General features: G+C 44.0%; 1 protein-coding gene across 1 annotated transcript in view; it reads left to right on the forward strand.

Moving 5' to 3' along the window:
- The window catches only part of CD40LG (CD40 ligand), a 151,232-nt gene that overhangs the window by 46,537 nt on the left and 81,634 nt on the right, over positions 1-23,061 (forward strand). Inside the window, exon 3 of the mRNA XM_078688612.1 lies at positions 8,881-8,929. Within this exon, the coding sequence (XP_078544738.1) occupies positions 8,881-8,929 (49 nt within the window). The remainder of the gene's footprint in view (positions 1-8,880; positions 8,930-23,061) is intronic.

Consider the following 23,061-nt stretch of genomic DNA (forward strand, 5'->3'; position numbering starts at 1 on the left):
ACCCACAGGCTAAAGGAACAGGAGAAGCAGGAGGACCTTGAGCAGCTAACAAAGGATGCAGGCTCAAGGGACAGAGGATGCAGTGATGACAAAGGTCTTGGTAGCAAAAGATGCTGGAGACTGGAGCTTCTTGGAGTCTGAAGATCTCTGGAGAAGAGAGTCAACAAGTCTTGGCAGTGGCAAGTCTACGCGGTGCACAGGGATTCTGTTCCAGCAGTTCTGACGAGGGATACAGGACTCAAACTCAGTGAGAAAACCTCGAGGAAATTGCAGAGCCACCACCTATGTTGCTGGGCCTTTCGAAGTCCGGAGGACGTCAGGAGCAGCAGATCGGTCAGCTTAGTTGCAGTATCTGCAGATGCAGGAAGATTCCTTTGGGTGTCTTTAATGCCCATAGGCCTGGAGAAGAACCTGGATAAAGCAGAATACTGGCAGGACGACAAGAACAGGAGCCCAGGAGCAGCAGGCGTCTTCTCAGATGCAGTCTCAGTTCCCAAAGCGAAGTCCAACGAAATCCAAAGTGCCCAGACGGTAGAAGTCGAAATGGTTTTGGTCCTCAATCTTGTCCCAAAACTCCTGGGTTTGTATGGGGTGCCCTGCTCATGCAGGGCAAACTCACACATGACATAGCACCCTGCCTTCAGGATGAAAAGGCTTACCTTAGGGGGTGACTTATAGGTTTTAAGTGCAGTGACCTCAGATATAAGGAACATATCTGTGGCGAGTGGTGCTAGCACCAGCTCACACAGGCCTGTAGTCACAGTTTGCGTGGTCTCTCATGCGTGGCATAATACATGCTGCATCCACTGGGAGACCACTGGTGTACCTATGCCCTGGGTATCTTAGTCCCATATACTAGAGAATTAGAAGGGTACACCAGTAGCTAATTAGGAAGGTACCAAAGTACTTAACACAGCCAAATTTAGGGCGAGAGCAGCACGGTGACTGGGGTCCTGATTAGCAGGATCCCACTCAGACTAGTCAGAAAACAGAATGACACCAGCAAAATGTTAGGGTAACAATAAAAGCAGATCCTCCTTTCCTACAGTAGGGCATTACCACCATCCAAATGTGAGAGTACAAGGGCTTGAACAGCAGTTCGGAAGTAGCTTTCTGGAAAAATGGTTTGACTTTCTTTGGAACAGAGAGCTGTTACTTGGCTGTCTTTGTTTTTGACAGTGTGTTCCTTCAGGGAGAGGTTGGTGTCCAGAGTAAATCCAAGTGATTTGGCATTTATTGAGAGATGGTGCTTGAAGGTGTCAAGGTTCATGTCTTTGAGCCAGGTTAGTCCTGTATCTTGTTTCTTGTTCTTGTCAAATGATAGGAATTCTTCCTTTGTTGGGTTGAGCTTCAGGTAGGCACTGGACAGTGTTTGAGATGTTGAATGCCTGAAACAGAGCAAACTGATATATTGGTGAATCTTGATGCTGTCATCTGTAAGTAGTAAACAAAAAAAGTTGCCCGTACCACAATTATGATTTAAGCTGTCATTATTTTATCTCTTGGTCAAACACAAATCCTTTTTGTTTGCACCGTTATTTTATTTATAGCTTTTGATTTAAATTTTTTGTATTTCTATTTGACATTTATGCATGAAAAAGAAAAGACAAATATATTCTATACAAAATTTACAAAGAAATATACAATTATTTACAAGACTCATTTACAATCCACATATTGACTAAGACATACTTAACATCCTACATCCAAAGTACACAACTTTACACAAACAAAGAAAAACATGTGTATCCTTCTTAGATTATAACTGAGTGAATCAATATCCAAATTATAGACAAAGTATATTAAGTCAAAAAAAGTAGCAAACCACCAAAAAAATGATGAATTTCGATAATAGCAGAAATTAATTCGAACTATTGCTTCCTTATATCTTTATGTGCTCCATTATTGTGCCGACGCGTTTCGAATCCAGGGAAAACCAGTTCCCAGATTCTCATCAGCGCTTTTTCAATTTCTGTACAAGGTGTAAAAAAACAAAAATGTTTTATTTACAACTTTGCAAGTGCTCCTTCTCCTTTATCCCATTACACTAATTTTATATAGAACTCGATGTTATACCTGAATAAATTGCCAAGGAACCTTCTAGATTTTAGTAGCAGACTCTTGTCACACTGTCTCGATCGGTGTTGCTGTTTAGGTTCACTCTTTACGACTGTGTGGCCACCATATTCAATTCCTATAGAAAAATACATAGCTGCTCCACGTAAAGGTTAAAGATGACAGGAGACAGTATGAAACCCATGATGTAGGGATCTTTTGTGACCTAGACGTGCCCATGTGAACAAACTGGCTTTGGTTGGAAAGGTAGGAAGATACCAGTGAAGGACATTGCCTGTGAATCTCATTCATCACTTGAGGATGTCTATGAGGGTGGGATGGCTGACTATGTCAAAGGCAGCTGAGAGGTCCATCAATGTCAGAAGACAGGGGTCATCTTCATTTATGGTCGAGAGGGCATTGTCTATGATATATAAGGTGATGATCTGCGTGCTGCAGAATGATCTGAAGCCAGACTGGTAGTCGTGCAGGAGTCTGTTTCAGCGTTTTAAAAAGCCTACGGAAGGTCCTAGTCCTCCTTCCTATGTCAGCCCGTAGAACGCTGGTGCATGCCCTTGTCACATCGCGTCTCGACTATGGCAACCTACTGTATTTGGGAGCAACCTGTAAGGCAATAAATCGCCTTCAGGTGTTACAGAATGCTGCAGCCCGCCTCATATTAAAATTCCCTAAAAGATCGGACTCCAAAGCTGCCCTTCAGACTCTCCACTGGTTGCCAGTAAGGAGCAGAGTTGAATTTAAATCCCTCTGTACCTGTTACCGTATCCTTGCTGGGAAGGCGCCAGCACCACTCCAGAGCCTAGTCACCAGGTATGTACCATCACGCGCCTTGCGCTCCTCACATGGAGGCCTAGTAAAGGTCCCTAGGGTGAGAAGGGCCCGCATGGGAGGAAGATCCTTTCGCTACCTGTTGGCGAAGAGCTGGAATGCTCTTCCTCTTAATCTTCGCCTGGATCCATCCGAATCTAGCTTTCGGAGGAAACTAAAAACATACTTATTTTCAAGATAACCGGGCCCACTCCTCTCTTCTGCCCCTGAGTTTTTCAGTTCAGCGCGGGGACACGCTTTTCAGCGTAACCAAGCGCTTTATAAACTTCCCTTATACATATGGTTAGTACTGATGTGATCTAGGAGTTGAACATAGACTGCTTTTTCAATGATCTTGCCAATAAATGGTAGTTGAGTGATGGACCGATAGTTAGCAAGGCAACCAGAGTCTAGTCAAGCTTTCTTTACAAGTGTGAGGATCTGGCTAGTCTTGAGATTTTCTAGGAAGATGCTTTGACTAGTGGGAGATGCCTTGGAAATGGTAATTAGGGGTATGAGAGCATCCCCAAGGGAGATTTGATGAAGAACAATGGTACGCCATCATCTTCATAAGAAATGACTTTGAGGGGTATGAGTATGTGAGTCAGATCTGGTATAAGCAGGGCTTTGAAAGCTGACCATTGTGGGATTATATGGGAAGATGTGGGCGTGAGAGATGATGCACGCTTGGTATTCACAATGGGCTGTTGAATCTTGAGTATTTTTTTATTGGAGAAGAAGTTGATGGCATTGCAGTTCCCTGTGGAGTAAGGTGGATGTGACAGGGGTTGATACAGTGCTTGGTTATCTTGAAAAGTCCCTGCTTCTGTCAGTAGCTGCAATGATGGTGATGATAAAGTACTTTGTGTTGGTTGATCTGATGAGATGTCTGCATCTTGTTTGAAGGGCCTTCAGTATCTAGAGGTCCCTAGGAGTTATTTGTTTCTTCCATGTTCTTTCCTTTCTGGTTCCTTATATCTTTATTGTCAGCATACTCTTTATAATACAAAGGTGCTGAAGTCTTTGGCTTGCAGTTGTGTGCTGTAATTGGAGCGTGGATGTTCACATAACTTTCAAACAAATTGTTGAAATTGTTTAGAAGGTTGTTGGCATCAGACGTGGTGTTGATGGGGTGACAGATTTGGTTGTCTATGGAGAAGTCGTTCAAGGATCTGAAGGTTTGGTGGTCTCTCTTTTGTTGACCTTGGTTTGTTGGTAGTATACTGAGCAAGGAGATAGAGACAGCAAAGTGGTCAGTCCAATCCAAGGGTTTGGGTGGTTTGCCTTGGATTACTCGTGATGATGAGTAGATTTGGCTTTTGGAGTCTATTGGTTGTGTGATATGCTGTGCCATGTATCAATAAGGATGAAGAGGGTGTTTCTTGTATTTTTCTTTTAGCTTGTGTTGTCTCGGAGGTTGGAGTCAGCGAAGAGGGTTGTGTGGGCTTGTTGGATGATTGATATAGTGAGGAGATCTCAGAATTCATCAATGAAGTACTTGTTCTGACTATCTATAAATGAGATGGAAGGTGGCAGTCTGATTTGCAGAGAGAGGGAAATGCCATGTCTGCAGCTCCATGAAGTTGAGTGTTACTTGCTTGCCTAGTGTGGAAGACCAAGTGAACATATAGATGACAGCGAGGCATTCTTCTTTCTTATGTTCTACAACCACACGATGAAGGCTGTAGCCTGTGGGAAAATGGTCATATAGGATGTACAAAGTTGTGGGGGTGAACTGTGTTTCTGTGATGAAGAGGGTGTCAAACTTGTGATAGGTTATAAGGTATGTCATGTCTGGTGCACAGAATACCGCAGAGTGAGCATTTAATGATCATGAGTTAGAATGTGTGCTCTTTTGTCTGAGGGTGTTTGTTAGTTAGTGGGATGTCTATGAGGTAGGATCTATGTATTGTGCGAATATTATAATAGAAAACAGATCCCTCGGCAATTATAGAATTACAGTTGTTGCAAATCTCAAATAACACACATCATATAATACATAATACTCTAATATGAACTCAGCGTAACACTCAAAAATATAAAAAAAATACAGTTTTAATTTGAATTGATTAAAAATGAGGTTTATTACAATGTGGAGACCATTTTTAATATAAACAGTAAATAAAATATCTCTTTATACCATATTTGTATGTCAATACATACATTTATCACAATACAAATAATCATGAACATAAAATACACAGACATAGACCGTGGCAACAAAATAAAGTCTTTTGTGTGTAAATATTGCCCTGCCCTAGGAATTGTTATATCAATTCAACAGGGGGTCCTTGTTATTTTCACTTGTGCGAATATTATGCAAGTGTCTGGGTTACCTACATCTAGGTTAACGATGTATTATGGGAAATTAAGTCGTTTTGTTTCGTCACTCCTTTTAAAGACGTTTTTGGTGGAAAACCAGTTATGTCACTTCCTGTGCAGATAAATGATGGAAAATGAAGTCCTCTTGCTTGGCTTCTTCTTTTAAAAACTGTTTTGGTGGAAAACGATTGATGACACTTGCTGTGCATATCAGTTATGGGAAATGCAGTGATCTCACTTTCTGTGCAGATGAATGATGAGGAAATCTTCATGTAGTTTTTTTGAGAACCTTTGTGAAAACATTTTAGTTTTAGCAGGGCAAGTTCATCAGTAACCACAGTCATGACTTTGTTACGGAGATCAAACATCGTAATCAAGACCAACTCATGAACCACTGAGGTGTTAATAAACTTCTGCAAGGACATATTTTCCATGATGTTTAGATTGACACCAATGAATTCTCAGATACATTAATTTGGTTTCTTTGCTTAGCCCTGTGTAGGGGATGTTTCGCACAGGAGTGTAAAAGGTACCAAGATGCAGAGATACCACACCACAGGTAGTTAGCTGTCATCCTCAATAATGTATTTGTTGGAAATTAATAGGTCAAAGATTGATCCCTTGATCTGTGGCAGTTGAGCAAACGTTTGTGAGGTATGTGTCTGTCCCAAGGAAGATATTGTTTCTGGTGGGACTTGTTTTTGTGCTACGAGTTCCATTAATTTATCAACTAATAGCAGATTTCCACCTGCGGATTAGATAACATGGAACACTAGAGTACATAATGATTTTACTTCAATGGACAAACATTAAAAGTAGGGTACTTGTTTGGTGTTCAACTATTTGGCACTGGGAAAGCCGGGCAGCTGCCTCCATCTTCCAGCTTGTAGTGGCCTTGTCGATTGAATGTGCTGGTGCTCATTCCTAGCACGTGCATTTATGGGAGCCAGTTTCTGTAGGTATTCTGGCCCATTGCTATTGATGGCTTTGTGGATAGTACTGAGGACCTTGCACTTGATCCTATTGCCCACCAGGAACCAGTGGAGGGCCTTGGGCTGGTCTGATATGGTCATGCTTCTAGAGATTAGGTACATTCTGGCTGCATGATTTTGTAACCTTTGCAGCCTGTCAATGAGTATCTTAAAGGTGCCTGTAGTTAAGCCATACCCTGAGATCTAGTGACTTGCATACAGTGCTCAGTTTGGTGTATAGATGTCATACGCTTCTTACTGTTATATGTTCAGTACATATAAAAAGTAAATTTTAAAAACCTCTATTGACTCTGCTCTCACTGTATCCTTGATGTTTTTTCCAGAACGACAGACTTGAAACCTTCTGTTTAATAGCCAGCCCCTCCTCGACTGTAAATGATTTTATGTAGTCGAAAGAATGTATTTTTGTCAATCGCTATTAACTTTGCTTGTTTCTAAATACCATATCATCTGTCTGCACTTCTAGTCCAGTTTGTGAGTTGTTTTTTTAAATGCTAATGGAAAACGTGAAACTCCACAAATCTAGCTTTGCAAGTGGAAGTACCATCAATGCGTGCAAACGTTACAGAGGTGTGCAAACGTACGCAGAACTTGCCCAATCAGAATGACACCGCGATGCATACAGTTTGCTGTTCCAAGGGGTGTGTCAAGTGGCTAGAAAAATGCAATGAAATAGGGTAAACATCCAAACAATTGTAACTTTGTAGGCATTCACACATATTTGTAATGCATTTTGAACACACCTTTTTACTACCAAACTTCCATATGTCTGATTTAGGTTTAGTTGTACAAGAAGTGTGGAGAAGTGTGGTAACGTTATCACTTTTCGAAAAAGGTCCGGAAGAAGGTGACCTATTTCATGTTAAATATATATTTGCATTAAAAGGAACAATAGAATTGAAAGATTTTTAAAATGTCTCACACTTCCTAATACTAATAGAAAAAAGAGTAGAGAGGCGCACTCAATAAGATTAGTAATTCAAAAAGTCCATAAAATACGTAGATCCTCTGTCGTTTTTCTTAAATATATTCTTTATTTTCATTTGCATAAAACGGCACAGCCAACGCGTTTCATCCCCACAATGTGCCTAGGGGATTTCGTCAGGGCATAAACTGAACAATCAGGATAATGATCTCAAGGAAGACAGCTCTATCGACGCGATTATCTGAGCTTGATCACAGTAAATCCCGGTATTTTCCTGGGGGAGATCTGTTACTCAGGTCCAATTTAAAAAATGCGTGTCCCCCGAGTTGCTGGTTTTAACGGACAGGATGTCTGTAGTTCCTTGACGCATGTAATGCCTTAGTAGAACTTCACAGAGGGCGTCCTCCAGGGGGTGACAGGCTCAAGTAATGCCTACTCTTCGCGTTGTTGCGGGAAGTACCTCTGATATGGTACTTGTACTCCACTGCTCCTCCTCATGGAATAATGGCAGCCATTATTCCATGAGGAGGAGCAGTGGAGTACAAGTACCATATCAGAGGTACTTCCCGCAACAACGCGAAGAGTAGGCATTACTTGAGCCTGTCACCCCCTGGAGGACGCCCTCTGTGAAGTTCTACTAAGGCATTACATGCGTCAAGGAACTACAGACATCCTGTCCGTTAAAACCAGCAACTCGGGGGACACGCATTTTTTAAATTGGACCTGAGTAACAGATCTCCCCCAGGAAAATACCGGGATTTACTGTGATCAAGCTCAGATAATCGCGTCGATAGAGCTGTCTTCCTTGAGATCATTATCCTGATTGTTCAGTTTATGCCCTGACGAAATCCCCTAGGCACATTGTGGGGATGAAACGCGTTGGCTGTGCCGTTTTATGCAAATGAAAATAAAGAATATATTTAAGAAAAACGACAGAGGATCTACGTATTTTATGGACTTTTTGAATTACTAATCTTATTGAGTGCGCCTCTCTACTCTTTTTTCTATTTGCTTTGATATACATCCTTGGCAGCGGATGGTGAGAGTAGCAGCACCACCAAATTTTTTGAAACAGGAAAAGTTGATGTGCGAAACCTTGGTCAGCTGCTGTGTGCTTTGGTTTATTCTTCCTAATACTAAGCATGCACAATTTTCTCTGTGTTGCATCTTGAACGGACGTTAGTAAACACGGGTTTATTCAAAGAAATCCAGAGAAACATAATGCATTTCTTTGCACAAATTCCAGAATACGCCAGTAAATCCTGCATGCATGCACCCGACGGTTTTTTTTTTTAGTTCAAATCTTTTTTATTGAGCAATAACAAAAATGAGAGAGCGGCAATAAAGCATCAGTAATTATACAAGCATATTGGAGATATGCCGAATCAAGCATGGGTCAACACCTATAAAACGATACATGAAATAAAGAAAAGTAAAGTATATTAAACAATAAAATAAACATCATTCCGGATCTGTAAAAGAGGTGATAACAAAGTAACAAACACCAATTCATCATCCTTGCATTATTACTGTTTTACACAATTCCGTAGAAGCCTTCCAGCCATGTAATACCATGCAATACCTCGTCATCCCTGCGCAAAACGTCAGAAGCCAGTGGGAATCTCTGCGATGCTTTGGTGCATGCAGGGAGCTATGAGTTACTTTGTAAATCAAGCTTGAAATACAGAAATTGGAAGTGTTTGATTCTTGAGTGATGTGCACAAAAACAAACGAATCAACTATTTTTCTTTTTTGTAGGTGACTTCAATAAAGACAACAGATACAGTTACACTTTCAATGTTAAAAGGTATGTTCACTTAATTTAAGAATAATACACCTTCTGATGTTATACATATGGTAGGCACAACCCTGTATGTGTTTGACACATCTCTTATATGTGTTCAGAGGTCGAAGATTTCTAACGCTAATAGTCATAATCTTTTTGAAAATATTTTTGTTTGCTTTTGTTAACCAGTAGGTAGGTTCATAGAGCAATTACCTTTTTTCTGTTATAAAATATTTATAACAAGCAGGAGTGCAACTAAATTGTCTCAAACTGCAACCTCTATTGCTTAGAACCGCCCCGTAGTGAATATGCTCTATGTTTAGGCCAGTTAAAGCGATATATCAATTTTTCCCTTGAACCCATGATTATGCTTCAACTCTAAAGCCAATTCATCTAGTTCTTTGTAAATCATCTGGGAACACAGGCCACATCCTCCGTCCCAATCCCTCCTACAATTCGGCCTCCACTCCCAGGTTGTGCGACATATCATACCTTCTTCCTACTTTATCATAGCTGTTATTGTCTACCCAGTTTTCAAGGTGGTAGTTGATCCCAACTGGTAAATCGAATAAGAAACGCGCTCCATGTTTGCATTGCATTAGTTGTCCCTACGATTCTACCAAACCTTCTGATTGCGGCTGTATCTGTTTCAGCCCATTTTTCCATTTGTGCTGTCCAGCTCATCTCCCTTGCAGTTATATCCTATTCCCAGTATCTACATATCTGGCGTTTGCCAGGAATAGCTACAGATCAGTAAATGTATTTTCAGTCCTAATCTGTTTGGGCCATACAAATCACCTCCGACAGTGTTGTTGTGATTGACTTCCAGTCGTGCTCTAGCTTACAACATGAAGATATGAAATGGCCGGTCTAGTTTTGAATTTACGCATGACAGGCTACTTAAGGACAATGCATGTTGATGATGGAAACTAATAGTTTTTTGACGTTACAACGCATACTTTTGCAACGCACACCTTTACAGCGCATTTTTTACAACGCATGCCATTACAACAAATTTTTAAAAACGACCTTTACAACGCATTCGATTACAACGCATAATACCTTTACAACGCATACCATTACAATGCATAGCATTGCATTGCATGTATGGTAAGTATTGGATAGTGTAGGGGTAAAAATTACTATTCTAACTCCAGGGGGTGCAACAGTAGGGTAAGTGTTGGATAGTGTAGAGGTAAAATGTACTATTCTAACTCCAGGGGGTGCAACAGTAGGGTAAGTGTTGGATAGTGTAGGGGTAAAATGTACTATTCTACTCCAGGGGGTGCAACAGTAGGGTAAGTGTTGGATAGTGTAGGGGTAAATAATACTATTCTAACTCCAGGGGGTGCAACAGTAGGGTAAGTGTTGGATAGTGTAGGGGTAAAATGTACTATTCTAACTCCAGGGGGTGCAACAGTAGGGTAAGTGTTGGATGGTAACGGTATGCGTTGGTATGGTATGCGTTGTAATGACTGCGTTGTAATGACATGCGTTGTAATGACATGCGTTGTAATGGTATGCGTTGTATGTCATGCGTTGTAATGGTTGCGTTGTAATGGCATGCTATGTAATGGATGTTGCGTTGTAAAAGTTTCGTTGTAATGGTAGTGTGTTGTAAAAGTTGCGTTGTAAAGGTTGTTTCCCAAACCAATGAAGCTAATCAAGTCCTGTTCTGACTCTGTCAATTTTTCCTAAATACCTCACTGATTTGGCTGCCACATTGTTTACATGCTGTTGTCATGCCATCTGGCATTTGGTGGTCTTTCGAGCAGGGAAGTGGCATCGTCTAATTTAGAGTTAAACTGTAAACATTGTATACGTTTATGATGTGATTTATCTAGGTAGGTTGGGCTCTGCTTTTTGTGCCTAAGGTAGAAGAAAGCAGAACAGACCACAGTACACACAAGTGTGTTAAACATTGAGGTATGTCTCCCAAATAACTCCTATATGTTTTGCTGTTTTTGCAGATCTGTTGGGAGGTTAATTCAGTGGCATTTAGGTGATTGCCTACCTTCCGCCTCTTCAGATTTGAATCCCAACAGGAGAATCGCTGCTTTAGCACCATTCAATTTTGCCACTTCTGTTTATTCATGAAGCAATTTTTCCCTTTTAATGAGTTTGTCCAGTTGACTCCTTGGCCCATCAAATACATTATCATTATATGAGTGAGCCTCCGGCTTTCATAACTGAAAACAAATCTTAATTAATATAATAAACAGGAACTGTGATGGCGAAGAGCCCTCTGCTACTCCAAAATTACCCTTCGAGTCTGATAATTGAAAGGGACCAAGTTTGACACTTTGCATCCGGTCTGACCAAAATGAGACAAACCACTTGATAGCATCTTTCCACGTGTCAGCTTCTAATTTGGGTCTGTCATGCAACAGCTTATAGTCTACCGTGTTGAAAGCTGCTGATAGGTCCAACAAAACAAGCAGTGATAGATCAACTTCATCAGTAGTTATTAATACATCGTCAAGCAATGATAGCAGCACTATCTCAGTTCTGTGGTTAGGCTTAACCCCGATTGACAGGGATCCAACCAACAACTGATAGAGATCCATGAAACCCTACAGCTAAAATACCACTATCTTTTCCATAACTTTTAACCACCATATATATTTCTGGGTTAAGTGATGCCCTTTTGGATCAATGGGGTTGGTAAATGTCTTCAGGCTGGCCAGTACTGTGCCAGTGGATAGTGAGTAATAAACTATCTTTGTGACCCGAGAGCTGATAGTTGTGGACAATGTATTGGCGTCTAGATCTGGAAAAACAGGTCAGACTTTGTGATTGAAATTATTGCCTTTGGGTATTGTTGGAAATCGAGGCAGCATCTGTGAGTTCTGCAAAAATAACATGACTACATTTGTCCTTCACTGGGAACCAAAGGGAAACATACTTTACAACTAAACTTTTACAACGCAGTGCTTTTACAACGCAGGTTTTACCACGAAAACCATTACAACGCATTGCGCTGGGGGGCGCTCTAGGATAGGGAATAGATTTAATTTACTATCCAACACCTTCCCTAGTGTCCACGGGGACTGGAGTTGGAATAGTAAATTAAACTATTCACTATCCAGCACCCCAAAGCGCTATGCGTTGTAAAGGTTTGCATTGTAAAAACCGCGTTGTAACAGCATGCGTGGTAAAAGCATGCGTTGTAACGTCATACATCCGGAACCAAACACCCAATTGTAGCTCCTGACTCTCAGAGGGTAGTGTTGCAGATCAGTCGGAGGCTTACTCAAGGGAGATGGTGTGGGCTAGTAATCATACACACATAGAGCGGTTGAGAGACTCAAAGGAACCACATATAACGCCACAAAACAGAACAAATGTAACTGTTTTGAAAATACTGCCCTCACTCACACACCGAAGTGTGTGACATGCTTCATCATCGGGTCTGCTTACAATACGCCCAGGTGTAGCCACACTCTGGACAGAGCATAAGGGAGGGGTTAAACATAAAAGACCAAAGGACACAATACAAAACCAAACAACATATATGCTCAACAAAAAGTGATCAGTGAATGTCACCCTGTGACTAGAACTGGTGTACAACACGTGCAGTTAATGGGGAAGTGTTTAAAACAGGTTTGGGGATACCAAGCAAAACTTTGGTTCCACAACCAGGATTAAAAGGAGAAAAAAGGATGGGTAGTGTTTCCAAGAGAAAATGAAGTTCTCAAAACAACCCTCCTGATACCACTGCGCCAAGAAGTTCACCCCGGTTTCTTCAGGACATATGTTGCTACCAGTCCTGCTATTGGTCAAACCGTAGTTCGGTCAAAGTACCAAATAACTGATCACACGGGATTCCAATTGAATCAACATGTGTGGAGGGGATCCCAACAACACGGGAAACAAAAACTGGAATGATAATAATCCTACATAAGTATGTTGTAAAAGGGTGTGTGCCCAATATTATTCAGCCACCCCATTGATTTTGACAAGAGAAATCCTAGAATTGGTCTGTTTCATGTGGCTTAAGGGGATAATGTATTCATCACCCATCAATTTGAATCAAACAACTATTATGTGCAATGCTATAAACAAACAGAAATCTACATATCTTCATATCTTCATAAGTCCGGACCGTGTATCCGGTAGTGGTATTAGCTTACAGGATATATAACCCACATGCAACGTCACTGAGAGATGTATAATGTGACTCCCGTTCATGTACTCACCGAGTTTATTAAAGATGTAAACTCGACATGGCGCCCTGCAGGTAGGTGTCCCAAGAACACAACCTGTATGCACGGGAACAAAGTAAGAGAGACAGATAGCACCCAACACGCTCTATCATATCAAGCTCGAAAAGTGATGAGCCTAAAACCCAGGCGTCAATGACAACATGTAAGTGAGCCAGGCATAACGAAGTCATCCAGCTTTAGCCCATAGAGGAGCGCCCGCATCAGAAGATTGAACAGTTGCCAGCCCCCCTACACACTCCTTACTGTTCAGAGGGAGAAACCTCATACGACTGCCTGCTTCCGGGTCGCCGCGTAGGTAACAGCGGCTTCCGGGAATTCGTTAAAATACCCTCTGTGTTCTGCCATCGGTTTGCGTGCTACGTGCATCACTTGGCTCTGCGTCCGACGTCATTTCGTCCGACGTGGAGACCACGGTAGTCGTGGGAGATTGAGTTCCAGGTTGCGGGTGCCGGAAAAGCAACCAGACCAATTGACCGATGCGACTCAGTTCGACTTAATAGGTTCTACAAAGAGAAGGCATCACAATAGGTTGGAGTCTGAAGTCAGAACCCGCAAACTGCCTGAAATAGTGATTAAGACAGCATCACAGTCGATAAAAATATGGAATCACAGTCCCCTCAGATCGCCTGAAACAGTAGTTGATACAGGGTTATTTTTTATATATATCACAATGCAACAGCCAAGTGTACCGCCATATAAAAAAGTATAGAGGGACCCTGCGACAGTGTACAGCGACAATATTAGCAGGTAGCATGGTAAAGAAGGATGTATATATCTAGTCCCGATTATAGTGGGGTGACAAGGCAACAAATACAGTAGCCAACACCATCAATTATCTAATCCCAAGTAGGTGCAACACAATATCCCGGTTCATGTGTTGCAATACCAACCTATTTGTGATGGATTGACTAATGTCTTCCCAATGATTGCCAAGGTATGTCATCATTAAGACCTGTAATATGGCTTCTCAGGCGGTAAACCCATTTCTGTTCCCGATGAAGTAAAATGCGTTGTTCATCTGCCATATGCCTACCTAAGTTCAGTTTCTCAATGACAGTCCATATTAATTCATCAGCAGAATGTCCCATTTCTAAAAAATGTGCTATCAGTCTGGTGTTTGACCTGCCACATCTTATTGTACTCCGGTGCTCTGTAATCTTTGTACGCACCCTCCTACTCGTCATCCCCACATACAATTTATTGCAAGGGCATATGATAAGATAGATCACCCCCTGGGAATTACAGTTGGTGTGGGATCTCTGTTCCCAGGGGGTGGGAAGGCCCAAGTCAATATGTTTGGTGTTGGACGTCAAAGTGCATACACTACAGGAACCACATTTGGTATGGTCCATCACTCTAGGAAGACTAGTCACTGACACGATGTCCGTGGTCGCATTCGTAACTCTGGGTCTCGTGTGGACTAGGAAGTCCTTCAGGTTCTGGCTTCGTCTGAACGGGAAGAGAGGCTTCTCCATGTGTAACCCCCCTGTGTTTAGAATTTTCCAATTCCGCAACACCAGTCGTCTAATCTGCGGGGATGCTGTATTGAAGGTAGAAACAAAGACAGGTTTATTTGTCTTGGGTCTAGTAGTTATGGCAAGAAGGGAGTGTCGATTGGCGTTCAGTGCCCGTTTCTTAGCTCTCTTGATGGTATTCAATGGATTCCCCCTGTGCTGTAGTTTCAGTGTTAGAGCATTGGCCTCTGTGACAAAATCTACACGATCTGAACAGTTGCGGCGTATCCAAAAGAATTGGCCCACTGGTAAATTCTCCCGTAGTGACTTAGGGTGAAAACTTTCGTATGCCAGCAACGCGTTATTGTCTGTAGGTTTGTGAAAAACCCTAGTTTTCAGAACGCCCTCGCTAGGTTCAAGCAGCAAATCCAAAAAGGGGAGGCTGGTCTTAGTGACGGTCGAGGTGAAATGGAGGAGGGGGTTTCTCTTGTTTAGCCATTCAAGGAAACAACCCACAGATGTCTCATCACCTCTCCAAATCACCAAGACATCGTCAATGTAGCGACGCCACAACCTCAAATGAGAGAACCAAGGGCCTGTGGTGTCAAAGATAGTAAGTTGTTCAAATGCCCCCACATATAATCCAGCCAAACTGGAGGCAAAGACACTCCCCATGGAGGTACCATGGGTTTATAGGTACATCATGCCCTCAAATTTAAAAAAAATTCTCATTAAGGATATTTCCGCTAAGTGTAGAATAAAAGCTCTAGGTGTGTGGTATCGCCATTCCTCCCCAAACAAAATAGTTTCCAACATTCGAAGAGTTTCTCTTTGGAGAATGTTGGTGTATAAAGCCTCTATGTCCAGGCCTATAAGAAACTCAGTGTTGGGGTCAACCTTTGAGGAGGTTCAGAATGTCCAGGGCATCCCTCAAGTATGCAGGAAGTTTTTGTACAAGGGGTTTAAGGACAAAATCACAAAATTGTGAAAGAGGTTCAGAATGTCCAGGGTATCCCTCAAGTATGCAGGAAGTTTTTGTACAAGGGGTTTAAAGAAAAAATCACAAAATTGTGAAAGAGGTTCAAGCAGTGACCCCATCCCGGAGACAATTGGTCTCCCGGGAGGGGTCTAGCTGCCTTGTGAATCTTAGGCAAGACATAAAGGTACGGAGTCTAAGGATGTTTATTTATCAAAAACTCTGCCTCATGTCCTGTAATCCAGTCGTTAATACGAGCCTCCTCGACCACCATGGTGATCTCCCTAGTGATGGTATCAGTGGGGTCCTCCATCAATCTGTGGTAGGTTCTCGAGTCGGAAAGTAAGCGGATACATTCATTCCGGTAGGTTTCCTGGTCAAGGATCACCATGGCCCCACCTTTATCCGCCGGCTTCAGGATAATCTCTTTATTATCAGATAGTTCCTTAAGAGCCTGTTTTTCAAAGTTAGACAAATTAGAAAAATGATGACGTTGTTCCAGACTCGAGTTTTCCAGATCATGGATAACCGCCTGTTCAAACACCGCCAATTGTGGGGGTAAAAAAGATAATTGAGGGGTTAATTGAGATTTCGGCCGAAAGGAGGTTTCACCTCTCTCAAAGTCCAAAGGTTCCTCATCTTGGAAATAAACCTTAAGTCTCATGTTATGAAAGAAGGCTGCCAAATCTTGGCGGAGTTTGAACAAATCAGGAGGGTTCGTAGGGACAAAACCCAGTCCCTTATTCAATACCTGTGCCTGTAGAGTGGATAAGGGATAGGAAGATAGGTTAACAACTAGAGAGGTACATTGCTGGTACTCGAAAGGCAGCTCTGTGCCATGCTCCTGGTGATCCGTTGCGTGATCTCCTGATTCGGATCCTCCCAGGTCACTTGTTGTTGACCTCTCTGTTTCCCACGCCCCTTGTTCCGGCCTCTCCCTAAAAAAGGCCCCTGGTAATTTTGGAACTGTGGGTTCTGATACTGTGGATTCTGAAACCGGGGATTCTCGAATTGTGGGTTTTGAAACCGAGGATTATGGAAAGGTCCCGTGGGAAGATAACCCATTTCCGACCAATTAAACAGCTGGTTAGGGTATTGTTGAAATGGTTGGTGGTACATCGGTGGCCTCGGCCCCCGCCACTGCCCTCGGCCACTTCCTCTCCTTCTCTGTTGAAATTCCCCTTCACTGCCCTCGCTAGAGCCACTGGTGGTATAATGGCGAGGTCCGCCCTGTTGATTGTTCCTGTTGTTCTCCGCCAACTTCTGTTTGGCGTATTCGTCATTGGTATAGGGATAAGCTTTTTCCCTGGAGAATTTTTTTTATTCCTTTTGTAACTTTGAGATTTTAGAGTGTATCAAATGCTTCCTATAGTCGGACAATTCTGTGTTGATCAAATCCAATTTGTGATCAAATGTAGTCATTACGATCTTAGTTTGGAGTTCAGATTCAGTAGTTTGAATCTGGATCAATAAGGCATCCGCCAGTCGCTTAGCCGTGCTGATAATCAAGACTAACCAGTCCTGAGTGCATTTCCATGCCACAAGGGCCCAGTCGCGTCTAAAGGCCTCATCTTCTAAAAATATTAAAGGCTCATTAGTAACAAGGAGACCCCTTGGGGCAGCGTTGACCCGTAGGTATTCAGGAATAATTGGCCCATGTAAGATCGTCTTGACTTGGGTTTTCTTTAATTCTAAAAGCGTGTCCCAGCCTTCCCCTTGTGCCAGGACATCTGAAACGGCAGCATAACCTAGAAGGGAAGGTCCCGCCAAAATGTCTGACACTATGTCTTCCCCAAAAGAAAAAACAGGGATCAGGGCCATATTGGTGAAGTTAGAAAAAATCTAACAAGGCCACCACCACCACGATCTAAGCAGTGGATGGTCTGAGTCATAAAAGAGTAATGATAAGAGGCACGGTGGGCTGGTAATCGCCATTTGCAAGTGCGCAGAAATCACACTCAATAATAGATTGTCTCGTCTGTACTTTGCTTTATAAAAGTACGAGTACATTTATTAAACACACACACTACTCAATACTATGCACCAATTTACAAAATATACATTAGCTGTTGAAATTACCCTTGTGACATTGCATAACATCTCCACCCCTCCCGCAAGGGGGGGGGGGTGGGGTCTAGTACCACCACTCCCATGTATGCACATTATCTTGCCCCCAATGCAGTTAGTGGATCTTAACCTGGAGCAAGGGCCCTGCGCACAGGCACAATACCAGTGGCGACCCGCCCCTGTACTTGAACCAGCATTTCAAATACCTAACCCTGCCTTGGTGACACACAACAAGCATTTCCAACTGACCATAAGGTATGCACCTCTATATCTTAAGGGCTAACAGTCTGGGTTCTTCACCTAATCGCTGCAGCAAGAATACATGTTTAAGCATCCCTTTAGAGTGACAGTACTCACAACATTTGGATATCATTAGAATGCATTGCAATTACAACCCCTAAAGGCATCACAGATAAATTCACAGGTTTAAGTATCTACAGTCAGACACCCTAGCAGGAATGTCTAGCCACTTAAATCCACTTTGCTTATGACTCCACCTTCACCATGTACTTCACATTAGACACATGGACTTCAGTCCCTCTATAAAGAATAACATTAGTAAAAGCATTTGTGGTGTAATTACACCTCTTCACCTCCAGGGGATGCCTTCTTCCAGACATCCACCTCCTCAGCCCTTCACTTCATAAAGCACTTTTCAATCACCCTCAGCTGAAGAACAAAAGTTCCAGCCCAGAAGGTTTAAAATGCATGCTGAGCCCTTGAGGGGTTATTCTCTCGAATTCCCCAAGACACTTAGGGGGGAGACTTTCCTCTTCGTGCAGGGGGAGACTGTGTTTCTCTAGCAGCTCCCTCCAGCACCTTTTCACCATTGAGGGTGACCCCCCTCCTCTGGGGGACTACCAAGCACAACAACAGCAGACTTCCAAATGCCTGGCAAGGCATTATGGGGCGATTGTGCTCCTCTTCATGAATAATCGATGGTGGTGCTGGCGGCTTCGATGCATCTTCCTGCTTTGGTGGGGGGCCCAGTCCCACCTGGACCCCCAGGTAATGTGACGCGGCTCGGGGAACCCGCTACCGGCCGCTCTGTGGTTTTCTGGGGCCTGGTCCCACCTGGGCCCCGTGCAGCTCCTCCTATCAAGGTTGGGGGTCCCGGTCCCCCGCATGCTGCCTTCGTTGGAGGGCAACCCGGGGAGCCCAACCCCAGCTGCCCCCACCAGCTCCCCACGCGGCCAGCACTCTTCTTTGCTGCCTTGGGAGACGGCAGTCCTATTCTGGTCTGCCCGCTCCAGTGGGCAGACGCGAGTCGGCTTCCCCGCTTCCGCGGGTCTTCTGGGGAGTGCGATGGTACTCCCCCAGCCTCCTCCACACTTGTTGCCTGGGGATGGGACACCTTCGGGGGGGGGCGCAATGGTGCTCCCCCTCATCCTGGCACCTTGGGGCCTGGGGATGGGGTCCGGGGTCCCGGGCCCCTCCTCCTCTCAATGGGGCTGTGCAATGGCGCGCCCCTTCACCATTTTCGCCGGGGTCAGGGTGGGCTCCTGGCACCCCGTGGGGCATTGTCAAGGGGAGCGCGATGGCGTTCCCCGGCCATCCTCCTCGCGGGGGGCGTGACGGTGCTCCCCTGCCTCCATCGTCAGTGGGGGCCAGGGTCGGCTCCTGGCCCCCATGCAGTGCACCGTCACGGGGAGCGCGACGGTGCTCCCCTGCTTTACTTCTCCTTGAGGGCAGCCCCCGGGACCTGACCCACCCCGGGGTCATTTCTGAGACCGTTGGCGGAGCTCCACACACTTCGTCGTCGGTCTTCTTAGGGGTCAACGGTTGCCTACCTTCTGGGGGCCATATCTTAGCCCCTGGTGGTCCGCTCTACCCCATTTTTGCATCATCCTGCTCCTGGTGGCGTGCCCCAGCCACTGGAAACACTCTCCTTTGCTCTCCAGGTCTCCAAGAGGGTGCATTCTGCAGGGAGCGATCTTCGCTAGCACCCTGCACCAGCCTTTCACCTGGCTCTCCTCCTAGGACTCTCTTCTCCCTGCGCAGAGGCCACTGCTTCTGCGCACCGATCCTGGGATCTTCGTCTGGCACTGTTAGGGCCCTGGGAGGCAGTCAAGGGGTACCTCCTTCCAACTTCCCATTGCCAGGCTCCAGCACCTTTCGCCTCCGCAGACCACACCCCAGAGAGAGCTTCTCTTCCTGTGCAAGTACTTTTTAAAAGTTGAGTAGGGGGCTGGAAGGAAGTCTCTGTGTGTCCTATCAAACAGCGACACATCACTTCCCTGCCCCTGCTCCCTCCTACTTGTCCAGCCTCTGGGTTTGTTCAAACAAGGCGTCGTCCAGTATCTCTGGCCACATGGCCTCTGAAACCCAACTCATCCCCCCTCACTGCCTTTATCGTGGTTCCGCTTGGTGCCTGGCACCCAGCGACAGCAGTTGATGAATTGGCTTGTAGCTCCACCTATCTCCCTTCCTTGGAGGGAAGATCTTCGCTCAGGGAAGAAAGGGCATTAATCTAACCTACAAACAACAACAAACTTAGGGGTCTAAATTGAGGATTCAACCGTAGTCCTCTACTCTTCAAAACCTTGTCAATAGTACAGAGGTATGAATGCAGTATGCTAACAAACCAGATCACCAGATGTGAAGAACCAGTAACGTGAGTCCCCCCTGGTGTAGGATTCCCATCAACGGTCTTGTGATGATCAATATTATCATTTGGTAGTCCTAATCGGGTATTGTGTCTCTAGATCATTGAGACCGGCATACCCCGAAAACCAGATAAGGGGTAGCGACCCACAATCACTTGGTACTACCACATGTTGTTGATGTGGTGGGAAGTGCAGTGTAAAAATATAATAAGTGGTGATTTTAAAAAAGGATAGGGAGCTCAACCCAGAAAACTTTAATAATTGTTTGCCCCTTCCTTGCTAAAAACAAGAACAGTGAAATATCGTCACCGCAGTACATACAAATAGCTGCGGGGAGACCAACATGTTTCAGCCACTCAGGGATTAGTCCTTCGGCTTTCGTCAGGGTCTCTGTTCTATACCAATACTACTGCATCAGTCGTGAATAAGGTGTGAAAAAATATATGAAAAAAACACACAAGTGAAAAAACCAACAAAGGATACAATTTTCCTTCAGTTGCTTCAACTCCTCTCTTCGGCACCTGGTTGAATATGTACTATTTGGGGAGGACAAACGTACAGGAAAAACACAATCTATTACCCTGGTCTGTAAGCAGCATAATAACTTCTTTAACAACAATGTATATACCAGCTAATTTACTCACCCAGTGTGTCCGGGGAGTGGACCTCACCTCTTCCTGGACCTGGCTCAGGATATGTGAGACCCCGCTCTACAATAACAAAAACCGACTACGTCAGCTACACAAACCAGGCAACCAAACATGTAGCTACTCTGGTAGTGTTTATGTCTACGTAATCTAAGGTATTCTGTATATGGAGTCAAATGGCCCCCATCGATAAGTTCACAACACACCTGCCCTCCACCTCCCTGCATTAATCTAACCTGCCAGGGCCAGGCCCCAGCCAGGGACTCGGAGAAATATGACATTTCTGGAAAACCCTAAAGCAGTACAAATATGATTTTGAACTCTGCAGAATACTTATTTTCAACTATACTACAATGGACTTTAGTGCGTGTCTGGAATTTGTAGGCCTTGTGGAAGTCATTCTAGCCATGGACCCCACATCCCCATAGGGGAAAATGGAAGTGAAAACACAGTAAAACACACTGACTTGCCCTGGCATGTTTCTTTCCACTGTATAAAGCCTATTCCATGTCACCACCCAATTCTGCATAAGTCCTGCCACACCATTCAATTTGTACCTGCTCCTAGACTACGCACGCTAGGAATCTACCCTGCGCAGCCCCTACACGTGTGCACACGCATGTACACATGTGTCTGCATGTCCCATATTCCAGCTGCTGCGCAGCGGCCTAGTCAAGCCAAGGGGACACCAGTAAAATATCCATGCAATCTCCTTCATTATGAGTTTACTGTGGATGAGTCCCTGATTATGAGGCTCCCCCACAGTAAAAGCTCAACAATTATGTGCTCAAAAGCTAAATATCCGAGCGGCCCCTAGTGTCAGAGCCACCTTCTAACAGATATGTTCTCTGTGATTGCATATGTGCCTGTAGTCTACTGGAATGGGTGGGAAGGGTCCTCAGATGCTCATACAGATTTACACCAACATGTATTAGCTACATAACGCAAGTTGTGCACTCAAACGGAGAACATTCACCCAAGTTCCCCTATATTTCAATCAATGATTGAGCAAACAGTTTACAATTTCTGAGGCACACGCAAAAAGTAATAACAAAATAGTACAGTGATTCTAAAGACAAAAGAAAAATTTGTTGAATAAAGAGCTTATCCTCATCTGATAGACACATAAGAAAAGTGTGTTGTCACTACAATTACATCTGGCTCGTATCATCTCCCCATAGGGAATGGCTTTGATCTGATGACGAGGGTGCGTACTATTTGCATGCAGTAGTGCATTGCAAGCAGTAGATTTCCGGTACATCTTATTCTGAATCTGTCCATCCTTAATATATAGTTCCACATCCAAAAATACCACACTAGTGGTACTAAAGTGGGTGGTGAATCTAATATTCATGATGACTGCATCATGATTTGGACTGGGACAGAGCAAGTATTGAATGACTTTTTTGAATATTTGAATGATAATGACATGAATATTAGATTTACCACCCACTTTAGTACCACTAGTGTGGTATTTTTGGATGTGGAACTATCACCCAGATTCATCAATGTCAAAATCTGCGATTTCTAAATTGCGAGAAATAGCGAATTGCAATTTAGAAATCGCAGAATGGCATTCATGATAATATGCGAGAAAAAAAAGCGATTCGCAATCGGCCGCAATCGGCCGCAATCGCCGATTGCGAGTTCACAAAAATCGCTACAAATTCGCAGAATCGGCCGATACCCGTGTTGAAATTGCGATTTCGCTATTACCGAAAATCGCAAATTGCGATCTCGCTAATTGCGAGATCGCAAAAATGGGAAGTCGCATTCAGAGCACAACCAGGAAGTAGGCAGGTTCCACCCTCATTCAGCAGTGAGAGCCTGAAGTGGAATCAGCATTGCCAGAGCTCCCCTCCAGAGTGCCCACAGGTGAAAACCAGGAGACACCCAAGTGGCCAGCATGTCACAGGAAGCTGCAGGAGAAACTTCCACTGGAAGAAAACGGAAAATTAAATTTTCTGAGCAAGAGCTCGAATATTTTATCCAGGGAGTCTGCAAGGACCATAATCGTCTCTTTGGTAGAGACTCCCGAAGGGTGCCTGAAGCCGATAAAAGGCAGATATGAGTGCGCGTCCGCGCAAAAGTGAACTCATTGGTACGATCTCAGAGGGCGGGCAAAGGAGAAGATTGCGGAGAGGCTGGGGGAGAGTGCTGCGACAGGTGGACGGGAA

This window comes from Lissotriton helveticus, chromosome 4_1 (assembly GCF_964261635.1).
Source record: "Lissotriton helveticus chromosome 4_1, aLisHel1.1, whole genome shotgun sequence".
In the NCBI taxonomy this organism is placed as follows: domain Eukaryota; kingdom Metazoa; phylum Chordata; class Amphibia; order Caudata; family Salamandridae; genus Lissotriton; species Lissotriton helveticus.